Source organism: Trichechus manatus, unplaced genomic scaffold, assembly GCF_000243295.1.
Source record: "Trichechus manatus latirostris isolate Lorelei unplaced genomic scaffold, TriManLat1.0 scaffold00009, whole genome shotgun sequence".
NCBI lineage: Eukaryota > Metazoa > Chordata > Mammalia > Sirenia > Trichechidae > Trichechus > Trichechus manatus.
Genome location: NW_004443945.1, coordinates 3461976 through 3481166, shown reverse-complemented (window position 1 = coordinate 3481166; position 19191 = coordinate 3461976). Strand labels below are relative to the sequence as shown.

Here is a 19191-nt window from a genome sequence, read left to right as displayed (position 1 = left end):
TGAGGCAGACGCACCGCGCGACTTCCTCCTCAGCCGCTACCGGGGCCATAGCTAGGGCTCGATGCCCTTAACGCATGCGCAACCGGCTCTCACGAACGCGGCGCGCCCGATCCGCCCACCCCGGAGGCGGGGCCGTGCGGCCTGGGCTCCGCCACGGAGCGTCCGGCCCCGCCCCCGGGCCCCGCCTCCAGCTGGTCGGGGACCGCCCGGAGCCGGGAGCTAGCCGGCTAAAGTCCGCGGAGAGTTCCTCGGCGCTTTAAGGAGGGGGCGGGACCCAGGACGGTGGCCCCAGGGGCGGTTGCTGCGGGGACGGGGCGGTGACGCGGCCGGAGGGCGGAAGTGAGAAAGTTGTCGGCGTCCCGAGCAGAGTTGCCGGAGCGGTGCGCGCGGCGCGGCGATGGGGGGCTCGGGCAGTCGCCTGTCTAAGGAGCTGCTGGCCGAGTACCAGGTGCATGGGACGCCGGTCTCCTGGGAGCTCGCGCGCGGTCCTGCCCCGGGAGTGGGGTCTCAGAGCGGGCGGCAGGGTGGGCGAGGCCTCGGGGCGGCCGGCTGACCCCTTCTCTGGGTTTGCCTTCCAGGACTTGACGTTCCTGACCAAGCAGGAGATCCTTTTGTAAGTGCCGCCTCCGACCTCGGGGCGATCTAGGGACGGTTTCGAGCGGTGCTGTTTTAGAGATTGGCAAGGCCCCCAGAGGGAGGGGCAGGGGCTTGCCTGAGTTAGGCAGCGGAGCCGGAAATGGGGCCTTGGACTCCGAGCCCCCGCCCCGGGCTGTGCCCTCCTCCCGGCACGCCCTGCCTGGCCCCGCCGGGGCCCCCAGCTTTGCAGTGCGAAGCCGCCTCACGGTCCCCAGAAAAGTTGGGTGTTCTTTGACCCTCCTTCTACACAGGACTCCTGAACTTCCTGCCCCAGGCCGACAGGGAATGCTGTGGCTCTTGGCTGACTTTGCCCACTAGCAAAACCAGAGATGCCTGACTCCTTCCCCCGAATAATACAGTAACCATTCACGCTTACCATGGCGCCAGGAACTGTGCTGAATGGTTGTCCACATATCCTACTTCCATCCTCACGAGGGAGGTACTGGGACAGTGAAACAGGTTCAGAGAGGTTTGGTGACTTGCTTAAGACACTCACAGTTCAGGGATTTGACCTCGGGCTGGAACCCCGTTTTCTAGTCTTGTGTCAACTTCATCGTGGGCCAGGGCACTTGAGTGATGAGATTCCTGGGCTTCCCTTGACAAAGATAATCCCAGTGGGGAGGAGGTGAGTGCCGAGAACAGATAGTTCACGGAAGCTGATAAAGAGAGGGAGGCTTTGAGGAACCAGAGATCCCTGGGGTGAGAATGTGATTTTGATTCTGTTCTTCTCCCCTGTTCTTCAGGGCTAGCTTCTGACTCCTTTCCCCAACCTCTCCACCCCTCTGAGATCTCCAGAACCATTGCCCAGCACAGTGCCTGGCACACAGCAGGCCCTCCCTAAATACTCATTCTGAGAATGTATTTCTAGCCTGTACATCTTGTGATATATCTCCTTTCTGCTTATGTTGCCTAATGACTTTCAGGAGTCTTATGTATGTGGGGGGCCCTGGTAGTGCAGTGGTTAAACTCTTGACTGCTAACCAAAATGTCAGCAGTTCAAACCCACCAGCCAGCCGCTCCTGGAGAAAGATGTGGCAGTCTGCTTCCGTAACGATTTACAGCCTTGGAAACCCTATGGGGCAGTTCTACTCTGTCCTACAGGGTCGCTGTAAGTTGGAATCCACTCTAGGGCAGTGGGATGCTTTTTTTTTTTAATTCCTTGTGTTGCTATCCTTTGTACACCAGGTAAGGCTCTATGGCTCTGTGCCACGTACATACCAAAAAAAACCAAAAACAAATCTTTACGGAAGCACATTGCCACGTCTTTCTCCTGCACAGTGCCTAGTGGGTTCGAACCCCCTGATCTTTCGGTTACTAGCCAAACACTTTAACCTGCGCCACCAAGGCTCCTACGCAAGGAATGGGAACTAAAGAATAGGAACATGATATACCCAGGAAGACTGGGATTGGTTGAGTGAGCCAATGAGTTCCCCTCTCTGGCAGAGCCCACAAGCGGTTTTGTGAGCTGCTTCCTCCGAATCATCGGAGCGTGGAGGAGTCACTGCAGGCACGGGTGCCCTTCCAGCAAATCCTCAGCCTTCCAGAGCTCAAGGTACCAGCCCCTTACCCCCTCCACACACACATTCCCTCTGCTAGACTCCCTCTTACCTACACTGCCTTTGAGGTCATGAAGTTACTGGTCCCCGTTTTGGCTCGTTCTCTGTTTAGCCTTAATTTCCTGGGGTCAGGGGCCTTACCAAATCACCCAGTGGAATTATCTAGGATAGTGTTTCTCACACGAGGTTCTAGGACATATTCTCAGAGGTTCAAAGAAGTTTTGTCCTTTAAGAGGAATCAAGTTACCTTATTAAAGTTTGAGAGTCCCTGTTCCAGAGGGTGACTACCACTCTGTGAAAATTACTGTGCAAAGGACCTCGCCCAGTGCTTGTAACAGAACAGGGGTTCAATTAAATGTTTGTGTTTTGAATTACCTAGCTGTTGTGGATTGAATTGTGTCCCTCAGAAATATGTGGTGTAAATCCTAACCTCTATGCCTGTGGTCATAATCCCATTTGGGAATGGGTTGTTTTTGTTATGTCAGTGAGACAGGATTAGTGTAGGATATGTCTTAAGTCAATCTCTTTTGAGATATAAAAGAGATTAAACAAGCAAGCAAAAGTAGCAGAGATGAGGGGATAGAGATGCCAAACCACATGAAAATCGCCCAAAGCAGAAGCTCAAAGGAGACAAGAATCTTCCTCCAGAGCTAACAGAGAGAGAAAGCCTTGCCCTAGAGTTGGTGCCCTAAATTTGGACTTCTAAGCTTCCTAATTGTCAGAAAATAAATTTCTGTTTGTTAAAGCCACCCGCTTGTGGTATTTCTGTTATAGCAGCACTAGATACCGAGAGGTGGGAGTGCTGCTCTAACAAATACCTACAGGATGGAAATGGTTTCGGATAATGAGTGGAGGCTGGAAGAGTTTCAAGGTGCCTAATAGTAAAAGTCTAGATTGCGTTGAAGAGACTGTTGGTAGAATTATGGATGACAAAGGCAATTCTGGTGAGAGCTCAGAAGGAAAGTGAGGAGAGCTATAGGGAAAGTCTCTGTCATCTTGGAGAATACATATGGTGCCAGCAACAGAATGTTGCTAGAAATGTGGACGTTAAATGTGCTTCCAGTGAGGCTTTAAAAGAAAGTGATGAACATGTGATTGGACAATGGAGGAAGGGTGATGCTTTTTATGCAGTAGCAAAGAACTTGTCAAAATTATGTTCAAATGTTTGGTGGAAGGTAGAACTTACAAGTGATGAACTTAGATATCTGGCTGATGAGATTTCTAAGCAAGAACTTAAATGGGCTGCATGGTTTTTCCTTGTCTTCTATAGTAAAATGCAAGAGGAAAGAGATGGACTTTAAAATGAACTGTGCAAAATGAAAACAAAATTTAAAGATTTAGCAAATTTTGTTGTTCAAACTAGGGACATATATCCTTGAACTTTCACCAAGGATGTGGCTACACAATCTTCTGTTAAAGAGAGTAAGCCTGTGACTGATGGATCTAACTACCTACCACAGCAGAAAACCCACCAGCTTAGACTGAAGGGGACAAAGGAAAGAGTGAAAGAAAAGAATGCTGTCTGCTTCTTGGAATTCTGCAGGCAGGAAAAAGGCTAAAGGAGCTACATCTGTTCTCCTCCCAAGAAAAGAAAAGGAACATCCATGGAGCAGCTCGGAGATCAGCAGAACTGTTGGAAGGAGCACAGGAAACAGGGCCTTCTCAGTTTCAAAGTGTGGGGGCCATGGTCTCATGGATCTCAAAGAGTGGAGCCACAGCCTCCTAGGTTTTAAAGAATTGGATCTTTGCCAACTTGGTTCTGAAGTATGGGGCTGCCTTTAAGGTGTGCCAGGGGCATGAGGCCACCACCTAAAGCTGAGGGGGCGGGGCTGCCATGCCTAAGGGACGGAAGAACAGGGCCTGCCAGGGCCAAGAGGGTGGGGCCACCACTCAGGTGGTCTGGGAGAATGGGCCTGCCCAAAGTCAAGGGAGCAGAGTTGCTATCCCAGTGGCCTAGAAGGTGGACCTGAAGCCCAGGGCTGAGGAGCCTCCAGCCAGAATGCAGAGGGCATGGCCAAACCCAGAGTCTAGAGGACAGGGCCATTGCCTAAATGGTCTCAGAGAAGAGAGGATTATTTCCAAGCCTTGAGAGCTAATGTAAATTGTTCTCCTGGGTTTGGACTTGCTTAAACAAAAAAAAACCAAACCTACTGCCATCGACTCAATTCTGACTCATTAGCGACCCTTTAGGACAGAATGGAACTGCCCCCGTAGGATTTCCAAGGCTGTAAATCTATGGAAGCAGCCTGCCACATCTCTCCCCCTCGGAGCAGCTGGTGGGTTCAAACTGCTGACCTTTTGGTTAGCAGCCGAGCACTTTAACCACTGTGCCACTAGGGCTCCTTAACCTCCAATTTCTTCCATTTGTAATGGAAATGTCTACCTTGCGCCTGTTCCACTGTTGTACTTCGGAAACAAGTAACTTGTAATCTAGATTTCACAGGTTCGCAGGTGAAGAAAAATTTTTCCTCTGGACAGAATACGCCTAGATCACCCACATTTGATTTAGATGATTCAGAAGATGAGACTTTGGACTTCAAGACCTTTGGGATGATGTGATGGGGTGAATGTGTTTTGCATGTGGCAAGGACATGAATTTTCGGGGGCCAAAGGGTGGAATGTTATGGATTGAATTGTGTTTCCCAAAAATATGTGTTGTAAAACCTAACTTTTGTGCCTGTGGTTATAATCGCATTTGGGAATGGGTTGCCTTTGTTAGGTTAATGAGACAGGATTCGTATAGGATGTATTTTAAGTCAATCTCTTTTGAGATATAAAAGAGATTAAACAAGCAAGCTAAAGTGGCAGAGATAAGGGAAGAGACGCCAAGCCACAAGAAGATCTGCCAGAAGCAGAAGCTCAGAGGACACAAAGACCTTCTTTCCAGAGCCGACAGAGAAAGATAGAAAGCTTTCCTCTGGAGTTGGCACCCTGAATTCAGACTCTAGCCTCCTAAGCTGTGAGAAAATAAATTTCTCTTTGTTAAAGCTACCCACTTATGGTATTTCTGTTATAGCAGGACTAGATAACTAAGACACCGGTCTATCTTGTTCCCTTTGCTTAGGATGCTTTCCTCTTCTCTCCCTGCACCCGCTGAAGTTGTATATGACCAGTTTTTGGGTTAAACACTGATTCCCAGGGAGCTATCCCTGTCCCTTCCCCAGCTAGGTCAGTTGGCCCTCCTGTGTCCCCACAGCCTTCCACGTGCTGGTCATGCTCCCTCATAAGCTTGAGCCTTGTGGGGCAGATCCTATGGCCTGCTCCCCAAGTTCCCAGTAGGGTATGATGAGTGTGTGCCCTGGGCTACATCCTGGGCTGCAGTGTTCATGGGAGGCTCTCTTGTCTAGGCCAACCCCTTCAAAGAGCGGATCTGTGGGGTCTTCTCCACGTCCCCAACCAGAGACAGCCTGAGCTTTGAGGACTTCCTGGACCTCCTCAGTGTGTTCAGTGACACAGCAACCCCAGACGTCAAGTCCCACTATGCCTTTCGCATCTTTGGTAAGGACCAGAGCCTGGCGAATGCCACCCTTGCCCACATGGTCTTGTGTGGGGTATGGCTTGGAAAATAGGGGCCATCTGAGGAGCCTTGGAGCTCATCCTGCCCACACCCTTTCTGGCTTCCTGTGTCTGCTCTCCAGACTTTGATGACGATGGAACCTTGAACAGAGAGGACCTGAGCCAGCTTGTGAATTGCCTCACAGGAGAGGGCGAGGACACACGGCTCAGTGCCTCAGAGATGAAGCAGCTCATTGACAATGTGAGCGCTGGTTCAGGCCAGGCTGGGAGCGGGAGGAACGGTCGGGGATTTGGCCTGAAGCTCTCCCTTTCCCAAACAGATCCTGGAAGAGTCCGACATTGATAGGGATGGGACCATCAATCTCTCTGAGTTCCAGCATGTCATCTCTCGTTCACCAGACTTTGTCAGGTATGATGGTAGTCCCCTGCATTCTGGTTACCTACAGTCCCCATCTGCCGCACCTCAGTCTGGGACATTATTACAGGAGGTGGTTCTTGGGGAGAGAGAAAGCTCCCTGCTTTCTGAATGTCTCAGGGTAACTTTTCTCCCAAAGGGGACTGATAGACATGGGACACAGCCCATTCCAAACAAGGTTCTTAGGGGAGAGGTGGGTAAGTGTGGGTTTAGTCTTTACCCCCCTTTTCCAGCAGAAAACCCAACCTACTTTTCTCTTGTTCAGCTCCTTTAAGATTGTCCTGTGACAGGAGCTACAGCATGTGGTCCCAGCACCGTGTCTAAGAACCTTTCCGCTGCTGAACTGTGGCTAAGACTACACCTGGCGTTGCCAGGGCCGGCCAAGCTGGCCTAGCCTGGAGCTGGCACTGCGCAGTCTCGCCCCTGGGTAGGGGAGGGCCTGCTGTGTCAAGGTCTCTCCCCTTCTCACTACCACTGTCATTGCTCTGTTTTACCAATCAATAATAATAAAGATTTAGACGTTTCGATCCTGTGTGTGACAGTAGAAACACTGGGATGAGGGAGGACTGGATTTCTAAGAGCCTTCAGTCATACTGGGAATAAGCAGTGTCTAAAGAAGGGGCCTGGGTGGTGCAAACTGTTAAACACTCGACTGCTAACTGAAAGGTTGGCAGTTTGAGTTTACCCAAAGGTACCTTGGAAGAAAGGTCCAGTGACCTCCAAAAAAATCAGTCATTGAAAACATTATGGAGAGCAAAAGAGAAGGAAACCAAAGGCTGAAAGAAGACAGTCTACAGGACTAACAATCTACATGAACCACGGCCTCATCTGCCCCGAGACCAGAACAACTAGATGGAGCTCGGCTACCACTACCAACCGTTTTGATTAGGGCACAATAGATTGTCCGGGGTAGAATGGGAGAAAAATGTAGAACAAAACTGAAATTCTTTAAAAAGCCCAGATTTACTGGACCAGTTAAGACTAGAGGAACCTCCGAGACTGTTGCCCTGAGATACCCTTTAAACTTGGAACTGAAACTACTCCTGGAGGTCACCTTTCAGCTAAATAAACAGATTGTCTTATGAAATACACAGTATCACCTGTGAGTACTGTGCCTCTTTAAAAAGAAAAAAAAAAATCATCTATGTGACACCAAATGGTCAACAGTTACCCTAAAACAAAGATGAGAAGGGGGGGGACAGGGGAACTAGATTAATGGAAACAGAACAACCAGAATGGAAATAATGAGAATGTGGACACACTGTGAAAAATGTAACCAATGTCACTGAACAATACATATAGAAATTGTTAAAAGAGAACCTAATTTGCTGTGTAAACTTTCACCAAAAACACAATAAAATATTTTTAAAAAAAACAAAACCCCCAGCTACCACCACCGACTGCTCTGACCAGGATCACAACAGAGGGTTCTGGACAGAGCTGGAGAAGGATGTAGAAAAAAATTCTAACTCAAAAAAAAAGACCAGATTTACTGGCCTGAAGGAGACTGGAGAAACCCCAAGAGTATGGCCCCCAGACACCCTTTTAGCTTAGTGGTGAAGTCATCTCCGAGGTTCACCGTTCAACCTGGGAGTAGACAGCCCTGTAAAACCAGATGGGACTAATGAGGTACAGCAGTCCAGGGACAAGGGCCAGAAGGCAGAAGGGGACAGGGAAGCTGGTGATAGGGAACCCAAGATTGAGTAAGGATAGTGTTGTGTTGTGAGGTTGTTAACCATTGTTATAGGGCAACATGTGTACTAATGGTTAAATGAAAAACTATTTTGTTCTGTAAGCCTTCATCTTAAGTGAGAATAGCAGCACAATTGGAAGAGTGTAGTCGATGTCACTGAACTGTGCATATAGGAATTTTTGAAATGGTGTATCTTTGGCTATGTATATTTTCACCAAAAAAAAAAAAGGTCAAGAAGGGAAGAGGGTTGACATGTGGGGTTGTTAACCAATGTCATAAAGCAATGTGTACTACTGTTTCATGAGAAACTATTTGTTCTGTAAGCCTTCACCTGAAGTACAATAAAATAAATAAATAAATAAACAAACAAACAAACCCTATGAAGCACAGTTCTACTCTGATACATAAGGGTTTGCCAGCACTACAGCAACTGTTTTTTTTTTTTTTTTTTTTTAGAGGCCAGCAAGAGGTCAAACTGCCCTCACCCCAGCAGAAGGGTGTGACTGTAAAGGGGTAGCATGAGGGATAGAACTCTCCTGTATTTTCACTGTGGAGGTGTCTACATGAATGTCTACATGTGTTAAAGTTTATAGACCTGTACTCCGAAAGAAAAAGGTCAATTTAAAATACAATTTTAAAAATAAAAAATTTTAAGAGTTTACCAAAAGAAAACCCACCCCCGTGCCCCCACCCCTGCTGAGCTGAACTGGAGGTGAAGACTAAAGGGATTTAGGTAAACCAAGTAAGTCCCCCAGGCCCCAACCTTGCCACGGCCACCTCGCCCCATCCCACCGGGGTTAAAGTCCCCACCTTAAGAACCAGGCTCCACTGGGAGGTGTAGCTGGTTCAGCTTAGTCTGGCTCTGGCTCATTAGTCCCTGGAGAGGAGGCTCGGAACCTCCCAGAACTCAAGAGAACTAGACTAACCTCAAAAAGCAATACTCCTTTATAAGGAAAGGTCACAACTTCCATTCTTCAGATTTTATTATAAAAAAAAAGTAAAGTGCATCTTATTAAAAAAAATATAAAACCCACATAAATTCAGGGCTTCTGTGCTGGGCAGTGTCAATATCCCTTAGAGTTGGGGCAGTGCCCATGTGAGTGGGATGAATTAGAGACTGGGGTGATCTGAAGATGGGGCTAGGGTGGATGTGGGGAAAGGGACACATGGGGTCCCTCAGGCTGGGATGGAGGAAGGCAGGCAACAGTCTTACTGAAAGGGGAAACGTGTCGTAAATCCACTCCAGGACCCACACTGCCCTCTCTCTCGTGGCCACAGCCTGATGCAGGCCAGAAAGGTCCAGGAGGCGGGTTGGAGCCCAGGGCCTGGCGAGGGCTGCAGTGCCAGCCTAGCGCTCTGGTCCCTGAGGTGGAGGGATGACGGCAGCAACAACGATATCCCTGGCTGGCTGGCAAGCCAGGGGCGCCTGGGAGGCCCAAGTTGGCCCCTGGCTCTCAGTGAGGGAGCAGCCTGTGGCAGTAGGATAAGGCAGGAGGTGGAAGAGGCAAGTCAGTGAGGGACTTCCCACTGTGACTCCAACAACCACTGTGGATGAGTCCTCAGTGCCCTTGGGAGGTGTGAGGCTGGGAAGCCTGTGAACCGGAACAGTGGTAGGAGCGGCGCTCTTTGTGTCTCTCTCCCCTCTCACTCTTGTTTCACATTTTCAATTGTTTTCTTAAACATAGGGCTCAGTTTGTCTAAGGAGCACTGTTTTGTCCACCTGGGCAGGCCCCCATGTTTAGCCAGGACCTCGGGGGCCTTGGCTGTCTGGGCTGTAGGGGGGTGGGGGGACCTGCTACTGGCTGAAGAACAGCAGGCCAGCTGGCTCAATCGTTCCCAAGGTCTGGGCACCACGGCTGTGTCTGACAAGGAGCAGAGATCAAGACGGCCCCCTCTGAGCACTCCCGGCCCTTGAAGCCGGATGGCCTCCTCTGGAAGTCTGCTCTCACACCACAGAGTCCCGGATCTCAGAGCCCAGGCGTACTCGGGGCCGGGGGCACATGGGGGACACCTCCACAAAGCTGTCCTGGATGCTGAGCGGCCTCTTCTCTGACTCGGTGAAGACCCGGGGCCCTGGGGAGATACCCGACAGGGCCTGGTAGCCTCGGTGGTCAAGTGGGGTGCTAGGGGGGCCGACGCCATTGAGCGGCCGGGTCTCAGGTAGCCGCCCCACAGGGCGGGTCTTGGGGTGCACGCTGGCACACTCTCCCTGCTTCAGGAAGACTTTCATGCCATCCCGGTGCCGGTAGAGGAAGAACAAAGTTAGAAGAACCACAGCGAACACAAATAGCACACACATCACCAGGAACTCATTCCAGTAGGACTTGTCGGCACTCCAGGTACCTGTGCCAACTGGTGCACTCACACGCGACGTGTTGATAATGACAGGCACACTGCCACCCTGGTCTGCTTGGTCCGCCGCCCCATCCTCCACCATCTCTGGGCAGTAGCTGGCGACCAGCTGCTGGAAGCCATTCTCCAGGGACCAGCACTGGAAAAGCCCCAGCCTCTGCTGGCTGCCCACCAGCAGCAGCAGGTCCCCGGTGGGCAGCACACGACAGGAGGCTGAGGCATTGACAGGGACCTCATTGTGCATCCAGAGCCGGGTGGCCAAGTTGGAGGGGAGTGGGCAAGCCAAAGTGTTCACCGTGTTGGGCTGGAACTGGACTTGCTCACACAGCTTCTTGCCTATGGGTAGCAGAGGCATGGGGTGAAGGTGGGATGGCGTCCCAGTAGCCACAGGTCTACCTGCCTCCCTCTGGGCTGTGCTCCTTGTGCTAGGCACAGGGAACCCCTGGGGACTCCAGGCACTGTCTGACTCTCACTTCCCTGGGCCCTACTTGTAGGCCAGAGGGATGAGGACTTGAGGAAAGGCATTTACACCCATTAGTGTAATCAGACTTGGCCCTCACCTCTCTCCACCCTTGAAGAGGCACCTTACCTGTAGACATAATGGTCCGGGATCTGGGCCAGGAAGTGTTGCACAGGCCCTTGGCATTGGCCCCCTCAATGTCCTGGATCCACAACCTGAGGACCACAGGGAGTCTGAGATAGGCCAGGAAACCCCCATGAACCCCCATGGTCCAGCCGCCATGTTGATTAGGTAGGACTCCTAGCCTCCAAAACTATGAGACAATAAGTTTCTGCTCCTATAAGCTACCCAATTTGTGGTATTTTGTTCCAGTAGTCTTAGAAAATGAATATGCCATTTTTCTTAAAATATATGTATTTTTATATATTTTACTCATGTAGAAAAATCTGGGAGGATATCAAAATATCACTTTGATTCTAGGTGATAGTGTTAGAGGTAATTTTTCTTTTCAGGTTATCTCGGTTTTTTTAAGTTTTCTACATGAATGTTTTATAATTCAAATAGGTTAATATGAAAACAGTTTCTAATGGGACTATTGTGTATCCCTTGTTTTTTGTTACTTAAACATGTTCATATGTTAAATCCAGTCTCCTGCAAGGCAGTGCATGGCTGGGACATTTCATACTTTACTTGATTATGTCCCCACGTTAGAGATGATGGCACAGTGGTTAAGAGCTACAGCTGCTAACCAAAAGGTCGACAACTCAAATCCACCAGTCGCCACTCCCTGGAAACTCTATGCAGCAGTTCTCTGACCTATAGGGTTGCTATGGGTCAGAATTGACTTGAAGGCAACAGGTTTGGTTTTTTTTTAAGGCAAACAAAATTTATTGCCTGAACTACAGTACTTTAGAGAATAATTAGGGGAGCTAACCATTATACTGAGGTGATGGATGTAAATGAGGCCGTGTAGTGATCCTATAGAAGGCTTAGAGAATGTGCTCTGAGGTCAGAGCGCAGGGATGGACAGTGGGAAGGGGGCCTCTGGGAACGCTCACCTGGAGGCCAGCTCAGGCTGCTGGAGGCTGATGTGCCTGCAGCTGGCGCCGCTCCAAGCGCAGTAGGGGTCCCGGGCAAGGAGGCAGTCCCCGCAGCTCTGGTACAGGCTGCAGTTGGCCACAGGCACCTGGACTACGCCCGAGTATGAGGCAGCATACAGCAGCCCCTGCAGAGCAGACACGGGGATGAGATGCAGGCATGGCCAGCCAGAGCGCCACCCACAGCCACACCTGGCTCAGGTGCCCACCAGAGCCGGTGGCCAAAGGGCCTCCTCTTATGCTCCCAGGCAGCCCTGCTTTCTGAGTCTAGGCTCTCAGGTACTGAGCATGGCTCCCATGTCTTTCTGTCCTGCTGGGGCAAGAGAGGAAAAGCTGGGCGGGGACTGCTTGGCAGTAATGGAGGGGCCCCCCTACCCAGCATGATGCCCGGACTCCGTCTTCACCAGCTCACCCTGTTGGCGTCCAGCAGCAGGTTCTGCACGGGCTGTCCTGGGGGGAAGACCTGGAGCTCCTCGATGATGTGCACCCTGGAGCCCACATTCACAGCCTTGTGCAGCCGGCCATCACCTGCAGCACGGACAGGACTCAGGCCCTGGGTGGAGCTGCGGCCCAGGACCCACCAACTGGGCCCGTTGCCCCGAGCCTGCCCTGCTGCAGGCACTCACCGGTGCCCAGGAACAGGACATCATAGGTGTCGTGCAGGCCAACCACGCGGTGTACAGCCACGCGCTGGTAGCGGGCCCGAGGCTGCAGCAGAAGCATGTGGCTGCGGACCTGCCCATCCATCAGGAAGTGGTCCTTGAGGAAGTTCAGCACCCGGTCTGGGAGCTGCAGGGACGAGTTGATCCTCCTTTCCCGGGCGCTGCTGGTGATGCACTGAAGGAGAAGGCGGAGGCGTGAGGCGAGCGACACTTGGAGGGGCCAGCAGATCCTGCTGGGACCACTGGCCCGGCCTTCCCAGCAGACAGCAAGGGCATTTGCCTGACCCTCAGAAGCTGTGGCACATCAATTCATTTTCAAGGAGCCAACTTGCTGACCTGGAGGCCCAAGGCCCAAGTCTAGGGTATGGGGAAACCAAGGTTGGCAGGGTCTCCTTCCTGTGTCTCCTCCCTGCCCACTCCTCATTCACACACACACACAGACCACAAGACCCATGACCACATTTTCAGTTCCTTTAGCATCTTCCCACTGGTGTTCCCAGGAAACCCTGGGCGACCAGTGTCCTTGTGTAGCAGACACTGTCCTGCCCACATTCCCATAAGGCTGTGTGCAAGTAGCTCCCACACCTGCCTGGGGCTTCCTGATTCTTTCTGTGGGAGCTCTGAGACTTAATACCCAGAGTGATCCTCAACCAATGAGGCACGAGAGTTGGTGAAAATACCCTAGTGGGACAATTCTGAGTGTGTTCCACAGTCTCTCAGGCCCCAGCAGGGCTGAGTGCCAGCTGCCCACAGCGGTAACCAACCACTCACTGATACACCCTTTCTTGGGTTTCCTTCCTCCCTCTCTCACATTCCTATTCCCTTGCACTAATTCCTGAAATACCCTCAGATAAACTGCTTGTACTCATATCCTTGTCTCAAGGTCTGCTTTTTGGGGAACCCATTAGGCTGGAAGGAAAGGAGGAAACTTTCCTCACAACTTGGTCATTCAGTCACTCAATAATCAGACACAGCCCTTCCTCAAGGATCTCACAGTTGAGTGGGGGAAAGGAATGAGTGAATGGACAATTCAACAAGGACCAATAAGCGCCACAGTGGGGACACATCTGCCCAGCCTGAGACAGGGCTGAAGGCACTGCAACATTCATGGTCACATCTGACCCAATAAGACAAGCAGGCCTGGGCTTATGTTCCCATTTTAAAGATACAGAAACAGATTCAGAGAAGTCAGTGGGGCTAGGCAGCCCTGGTCCCAGCCTTGTGTGGGGATCCAAGTCTCCCTAGCACCCCACCCTGTGTGCTGGGGGTGAGTACCCACCGCTCCAGGCCGGGGCATGGGTACCGGGTGAGTCACGGTGTACCACTGCTGCGTCTCCCGGTTCACCTCCTTGTAGAGGCCGTTGAAGGCCTTCTGCACATCCTTCATGGTGAAGACACAGATGGCAGAGCCCTCTGTGGTCCCCCTGTGCCTACAGAGGAAAGGGCAGGATTAACCTGGGAGCCCTGGGGGTTCAGATGAGGTAGCTGGGCCCAAAGATAGCTCCTGGGCCTCCAGCCCTTGCCGCCCTTCTCCCCCCACCCCCAGCTGGGTCCTGGGGGCCCTACCACTGGGACGTGAAGACCCCATAGAAGAGGGTGTCGAGCCAGTCCTGGGGGCTAGGGCTCAGCGTGAAGACGTCCTGCAGCACGTTGAATGGGAAGCCATCATCGGGCCGGGAGCACAGCAGCTGAGCCTTCAGGAAGGATGTCCAGCGCTGCTGCAGGACCCGCTCACCACCCTCATCACCCTGGGAGAAGGACAGAAAGGTTGGGCTCAGGCACAATGCGGGGAGGGGGGCAGGAGGCATGGTGTCCCCTCCCCAGTAGGAGCTGAGACAGACCAGGAATGAAACCAAATCAAAGGCAGGACTGAGTCCCATTTAAAATCAAATCTTGAAGGCAGCATAAATCTGCCATCACCAGGATGCTGGTTAAACAAAGGAGGGTGCATTCCCTACCGTGGAATACTAGGAAAAAAGGGTGCAGGGAAGACTGTTACAGATAGGGAAAGATGTCCTCGGTTTACTGCTGTGCAAAAAAGGAAGCTAAAGAACCCTAATACAGTATAGTAACTCAGGTTTGTAAATAAGTTAATAATATAAATACATACATATTCACATATATGAAAAAAAATTAGCAAGGAATATTCTAAAACATTAACAGTGGTCATCTTATGGGGATGGGGGTGGGATTATACCACTAATAGTTAACATTTAGATAATGCCTATTACTTTTCTAATATTTTTCTAAAAGCTTTATATGGATTAATTAATTTAATCCACGTGACAACTCTGAGGGTGGTGGTGGTGGTATGCAGAGGGTGAATGACTTGCCCAAGATCACACAACCAGCGAAGTTTGAACCCAGGTAGTCTGGCTCCAAGGCCTGTGCTCGTAATCACGATGCTAACCAGTTAACCAGGTACCTCTGACTCAGTTCTGACTCATGGTGACCCCATGTGTGTCAGAGTAGAACTGTGCTCCATAGGGTTTTTAGTGGCTAATTTTTCAGAAGTAGATCGCCAGACCTTCCTTCTGAGGTGCCTCTGGGTGGACTCAAACCTCTAACATTTCAGTTAGCAGCCAAGCACATTAACCACCCAGGAACCCCTACCATGATGCTACACTGGCTCTTTCTCTTATAAGTGATTTTTGTACATGCTTTTCTTTATTGTCACAATTTTTAAAGAAGAAAAATAAGACATTTCAAATTAAAAAGGAAAGAAAAGCCATTAGCCAAGCTGCTCCTCCCTGGAGGACAGGGAAAGGCCACAGATCTGGGGCCTCCGGGAGGCTCCCGGGTCTCGGGCGGCCACCCTGATGGTCCACTCCCTCACCTTGCAGATGCGGGCGATGCGGGACACAATGGTGTTCTCAAAGAACTCAAACTCCTGGCCTGTTTCACTGAAGAAGAAGTAGATCTTATCGTCATCCCCCTGCAAGCTGCCCAGGCTCTCAGGAATGTAGGCTGAGGCCACAAAGGCTGGGTCTGTGGGGCCAATGGGGAGTGTGGAGTCAGCAGGCAAGGCTCTGTCTTGGGCCCTGCTAGGGGGAGAGTGCCCCTCCCTCAGGACTCCCATGCTGGCCTAAGCCCATGGCCCAGGCACTCCCCACTGGGTGGGTGGTGGGCAGGCTTCACCTTGTAGCCAGTTGAGGGAGCTCTCAGTCTTGGTGGGGCGGAGGCTCTGGCTCCGGGAGATGGCCGGGTCATTCCCCTGGAAGCTGCTGACTGTTCCAGTGTAGAGCTCGCCATCTGCCAAAAGAACGTTCCCATGGGAATGGCCCCTTTGGCACGTCCCCTACTCCCCCGCTGAGGGCCTGGAGTGACCCCAAAGCGGCCCATCTTGCCCAGGGTGGGCAGGGAGGGAGCAGGAACTGGGAAAAAACAATCCAGGGCTCTGCGGCAGCCCTGCGGTCAGTCTTTGCTTTGGTTTGGTGTGGCATGGATCCACCAGCTCAGCCCTCTTGCCCTGCCCACCGACCTGCCCCCACATGGAGCCTCAATGAGCCCATCCTGCCCACAACACTCACCGACCACCAGGGCTGTAGACTTGAAATTTGGGTCAAAGGGACAACGACCCTTGCCATCTTCCAAGAGGACATTCCCTGCCTTGTCCTGCGCCAGAGTAAAGTTCTCCATGTTCTGCGGGGGAGCAGACAGGGAGTGAGCAGTAGGCTCATACAGGAAAGGGGGAGGTGTGCCAGAGAAGGCAGCCCTGTGGACAGGTGAGGTGCACGGGAGGGACAGGCACGTGTGCCAGAGGCCAAGCACCTCAGCTCAGTACCCAGCACACAACCCCAGCACCACCTCACAGGGACCTATGAGGTGGGCACAATTAGCCCCATTGACAGGGAGGAGACGAGGCTTAGAAAGGTGATGTGAGCCAGGAGAGACAGAGACATGATTCAAACGTAGTATGCCTGACTCCAAAGCTGGTGCTCTAATCCACAGCCTCAAATGTCACCCTCTGCAAGGGTGTGCATAGGATAGAAGCAAGGGGGTGTGTGGGAGGAGGGGGGTGTACAAGGTGAGATAGAGGGAATCCAGTGAGAGCAGGGAAGAGAAGCTAGAGGAAGCGAGAAGCATTGAGTCATGGATCTGATGGGATCTCTGTGCCTGGTGATCACATGCCCCCTCCTTGTCCCTGTGATCGACCCCAGCTGTCGGGGCTGAGGGTCAGGGTCACAGGGCCTCAGGGCTCTCAGTGCTCAGCACTGGCTACAAGTGCCCCCTTGGGCCCTTTACCAGGGGTCGGAGCTGGAAAACAGCTCCCTGGGGCAGAAGGAGGGCTGTTCCCAGGCTAGCCACGGCTCACCCCAGGGCTGACGAGAGACACTCACGATGTAGGTGCACACGGGGCTGAAGGCTGCTGTGCCGCAGGTGAACAGGTGGCTGCTATTGAGTGGCAGGAGGATCTTGATGTAGTTTTGACAATCGCGCTGGGGGAACGAGGGAGAGGCTATCAGAGACCAGGCTCAAATATGTCACCAGGGGGCACCGCCGAGCCCTCCCCGCTAGACCCAAGGCCAGTCCTGCAGCTGAGGATGGCCCCACTGCTCCAGGGACCTGGGGGTGGGGCACTCAAGTCTGGGAACAAATGAGAATCCAGGAGCTTCGCCCCGCAGGGTAGACAGAGGACCACAGAGCTCAGCTAGTTCTGTGGTTTCCAAAGGTTCTTCAGTCTAGGGTGTGACAGGACAGAACCCCAGCCTTTCAGGCTGTCTTGAGCCCCCTAAGGGCCCTCTTCAGAACCTCAGTGACCACTGGTCCTTCTCACCCACCTCGGGAGAGGAAGCCTTGGCCCTGAACCCTGACCCCAGACTCAGGCAGCACCTCCAGCTGTTCTTCCTGAGAGCTCTCCACTCTCATTAATGACAACTCCATCTTTTCAGCTGCTGAGGCCCCAGTTGGCCTTGTCTCCTCTTTTCTCTCACCTCCCACATTTATTCCATCAGGAAATCCTGGTGGTTCCATCTTTAAAACACATCCAGACTCTGACCATTTCTCACTGCCTTTACTGGCACTTCCCTGGTCCGCACCACCATCATCATGGCCCCTCACTGATCTCTGCCTCGGCCCCACAGAGCCTATTCTGCGTCACAGTGACCAGGGACAGATCATGCCATACCACACCTCTGCTCACTCTCGCATTTACCTTATCCTGCTCCTTCTTCTGGTGCCCTATGGCCAACTCCTTCTGCTCCTCCTAATCTTCACTCAAATGTCACTTTTGTTTTAAGAAATGTAACCTGATCACCCTTCAAACTGACTGATTTTTATCTGTTTTTTTCCCCTTTCCCCACAATTATATCTCCAGTGCCTAAAAGTGCTGGGCAGAGTAAGTGCTTAATAAACACTATTGAATAAAGGAATGGCAAGTCAGAGGCAGTCAGGGCTCAAATCTCTGTCTTGACCCCAAGTCCAGTGTGCTTTTAGCAAGCCACCTGCTGTAGTCAGGACCAGGAGTCTTCTGGGAATGGTGGAGAATTCTCCAGGAGAATCCAGGCTAAATCAGACCCCACCCAGTGGCTGGCCAAAACCAAACCAGACTGTCAGAACCTGCTATATCAGGTACCATCTACAGAAGGACACAACTCCCAAACACTGCCCATGCAGGCAGCTGATGTTTATTTAGCACTTACTAGGTGCCAGGTACTCAGTGAATCCTCACAATAAGTTCAGTGAGACAAGTATTATTATCCCCATTTTACAGGTGGGGACACTAAGGCTCATAGAGGTGAATCTACTTGACCAAGGTCACACAGACAATAATTATAGGGCTGGGATTCAAACCCAGTCCTGGCCATCTCAGAAGCCTATGCCCTTTCTGCCACACCTGGCTGCATCTGCTCCCACCTCCTGCCTCCGTCCTGGGCCCAGGTCCACTGTTCCATCCCTCCCCCAGCCAGAACTGCCACCAGGTGCTGGCTCACCTGTGGGTCCTTGCCCTTGAAGCTGCACTGCTGTTTCCTCTCCGCATCTGCGTGCCACAGCAGCTGGGAGACAAGAAAGGGGAAGGTGAGTGTGCATGGGGGACTGGAGGGTTCACTGAGCGGCTCTCCTCTCCTGTCAGCATCATCCTTGGACCCAGGTCAGTCTTCCTGCCCATCTTCCCCTCTGCCGTCCTCTGCCCAGCAGCCAGTCTGGGCAGCATCGCTCACCTCCTGGTACCCTCCACCTGGCAGGAAGCTGATGCTGCTGTTGAGTGCAAAGAGGGCCTCTTGGGCGCCCACGTACAGAGTGTTGCCATCCCTGCTCAGCAGAAGGGCTGTGTAGTTGGAAATGTTGTCAGCTTCAAATCTGAGTACCAGCCGCTCTTCAGAGCCTGGAGAGAGGAAGATGGACATTACCTGGGGGCCATGCCTCCCACAAGAAGCCTCTTAGACCACCCTCTAGAATGGGCCACTTGTCTGAAGTAGGTCAGTAAGTGGTGGGTGGCAACTGGCTGGGGGCAGGGGAACAGGTTTAAAGGGGAAGCAGCATTTTTGGTCTCTCAATCATTATGTAAGAAACGAACGTGCAAAAATATATGTGAAAGATCTTGGGGAACATCTAGCTCAGTTGGCAAGACACAGTTTATAAGGACAATGTTCTACATTCTACCTTGGTGAGTAGTGTCTGGGGTCTTAAAAGCCTGTGAGCCGCCATCTGAGATACTCCAGTGGTCTCATCCCTTCGGGAGCAAGGGAGAATGAAGAGAACAGGATAGAAGGAAAAGATTAGTCCGAAGGACTAACGGACCACAGCTACCAAGGCCTCCACTGGACTGAGTCCAGTACAGCTAGATGGTGCCCGGCTACCACC

The 19191-nt window shown here is 51.9% G+C and overlaps 2 protein-coding genes across 5 annotated transcripts; one reads left to right on the top strand and one right to left on the bottom strand.

The window, feature by feature from the left end:
* Nucleotides 1–253: 253 nt before the first annotated feature.
* On the top strand, nt 254–6654 carry CIB1 (calcium and integrin binding 1). 2 transcript variants are annotated; one of them, XM_004370632.1, is made up of 7 exons: nt 254–448; nt 579–613; nt 2080–2188; nt 5540–5690; nt 5831–5949; nt 6029–6117; nt 6389–6654. In XM_004370632.1, exons 1-7 carry the CDS (start codon nt 398–400, stop codon nt 6408–6410), a joined length of 576 nt encoding a protein of 191 aa, XP_004370689.1. In that variant the 5' UTR covers nt 254–397; the 3' UTR covers nt 6411–6654. The 2 variants fall into 2 exon arrangements, with proteins under 2 accessions (XP_004370689.1, XP_023581711.1); XM_023725943.1 differs by lacking the exon at nt 254–448 and adding an exon at nt 888–1075 and having other exon boundaries at nt 593–613; nt 6389–6650.
* A 3107-nt stretch (nt 6655–9761) lies between these two features.
* Nucleotides 9762–18856, bottom strand: SEMA4B (semaphorin 4B). 3 transcript variants are annotated; one of them, XM_023725752.1, is made up of 13 exons: nt 18549–18856; nt 18321–18383; nt 16728–16826; nt 15918–16029; nt 15526–15639; nt 15224–15375; nt 13954–14135; nt 13667–13817; nt 12352–12562; nt 12138–12253; nt 11687–11853; nt 10753–10843; nt 9762–10496 (listed from the first exon to the last, which is right to left on the bottom strand). In XM_023725752.1, the coding sequence occupies exons 1-13, from the start codon at nt 18732–18734 to the stop codon at nt 9762–9764; spliced, it is 2379 nt and encodes a 792-aa protein (XP_023581520.1). In that variant the 5' UTR covers nt 18735–18856. The 3 variants fall into 3 exon arrangements, with proteins under 3 accessions (XP_023581520.1, XP_023581511.1, XP_023581525.1); XM_023725743.1 differs by having other exon boundaries at nt 9762–10504; nt 10758–10843; XM_023725757.1 differs by lacking the exon at nt 13954–14135 and having other exon boundaries at nt 9762–10504; nt 10758–10843; nt 18549–18711.
* Nucleotides 18857–19191: the final 335 nt, after the last annotated feature.

Excerpts from the sequence above, each read along its gene's own strand:
- SEMA4B (XM_023725743.1), bottom strand. The coding sequence starts at position 18,734 with ATGTCCATCTTCCTCTCTCCAGGCTCTGAAGAGCGGCTGGTACTCAGA. Across the intron at positions 12,254-12,351 it reads TGTCCTGTTCCTGGGCACCG|GTGATGGCCGGCTGCACAAG; the intron begins GTGAGTGCCTGC and ends TCCGTGCTGCAG. Across the intron at positions 11,854-12,137 it reads TGCTGCTGGACGCCAACAGG|GGGCTGCTGTATGCTGCCTC; the intron begins GTGAGCTGGTGA and ends TCTGCTCTGCAG.
- CIB1 (XM_004370632.1), top strand. The coding sequence starts at position 398 with ATGGGGGGCTCGGGCAGTCGCCTGTCTAAGGAGCTGCTGGCCGAGTAC. Across the intron at positions 5,691-5,830 it reads CTATGCCTTTCGCATCTTTG|ACTTTGATGACGATGGAACC; the intron begins GTAAGGACCAGA and ends TCTGCTCTCCAG. Across the intron at positions 6,118-6,388 it reads CGTTCACCAGACTTTGTCAG|CTCCTTTAAGATTGTCCTGT; the intron begins GTATGATGGTAG and ends TCTCTTGTTCAG.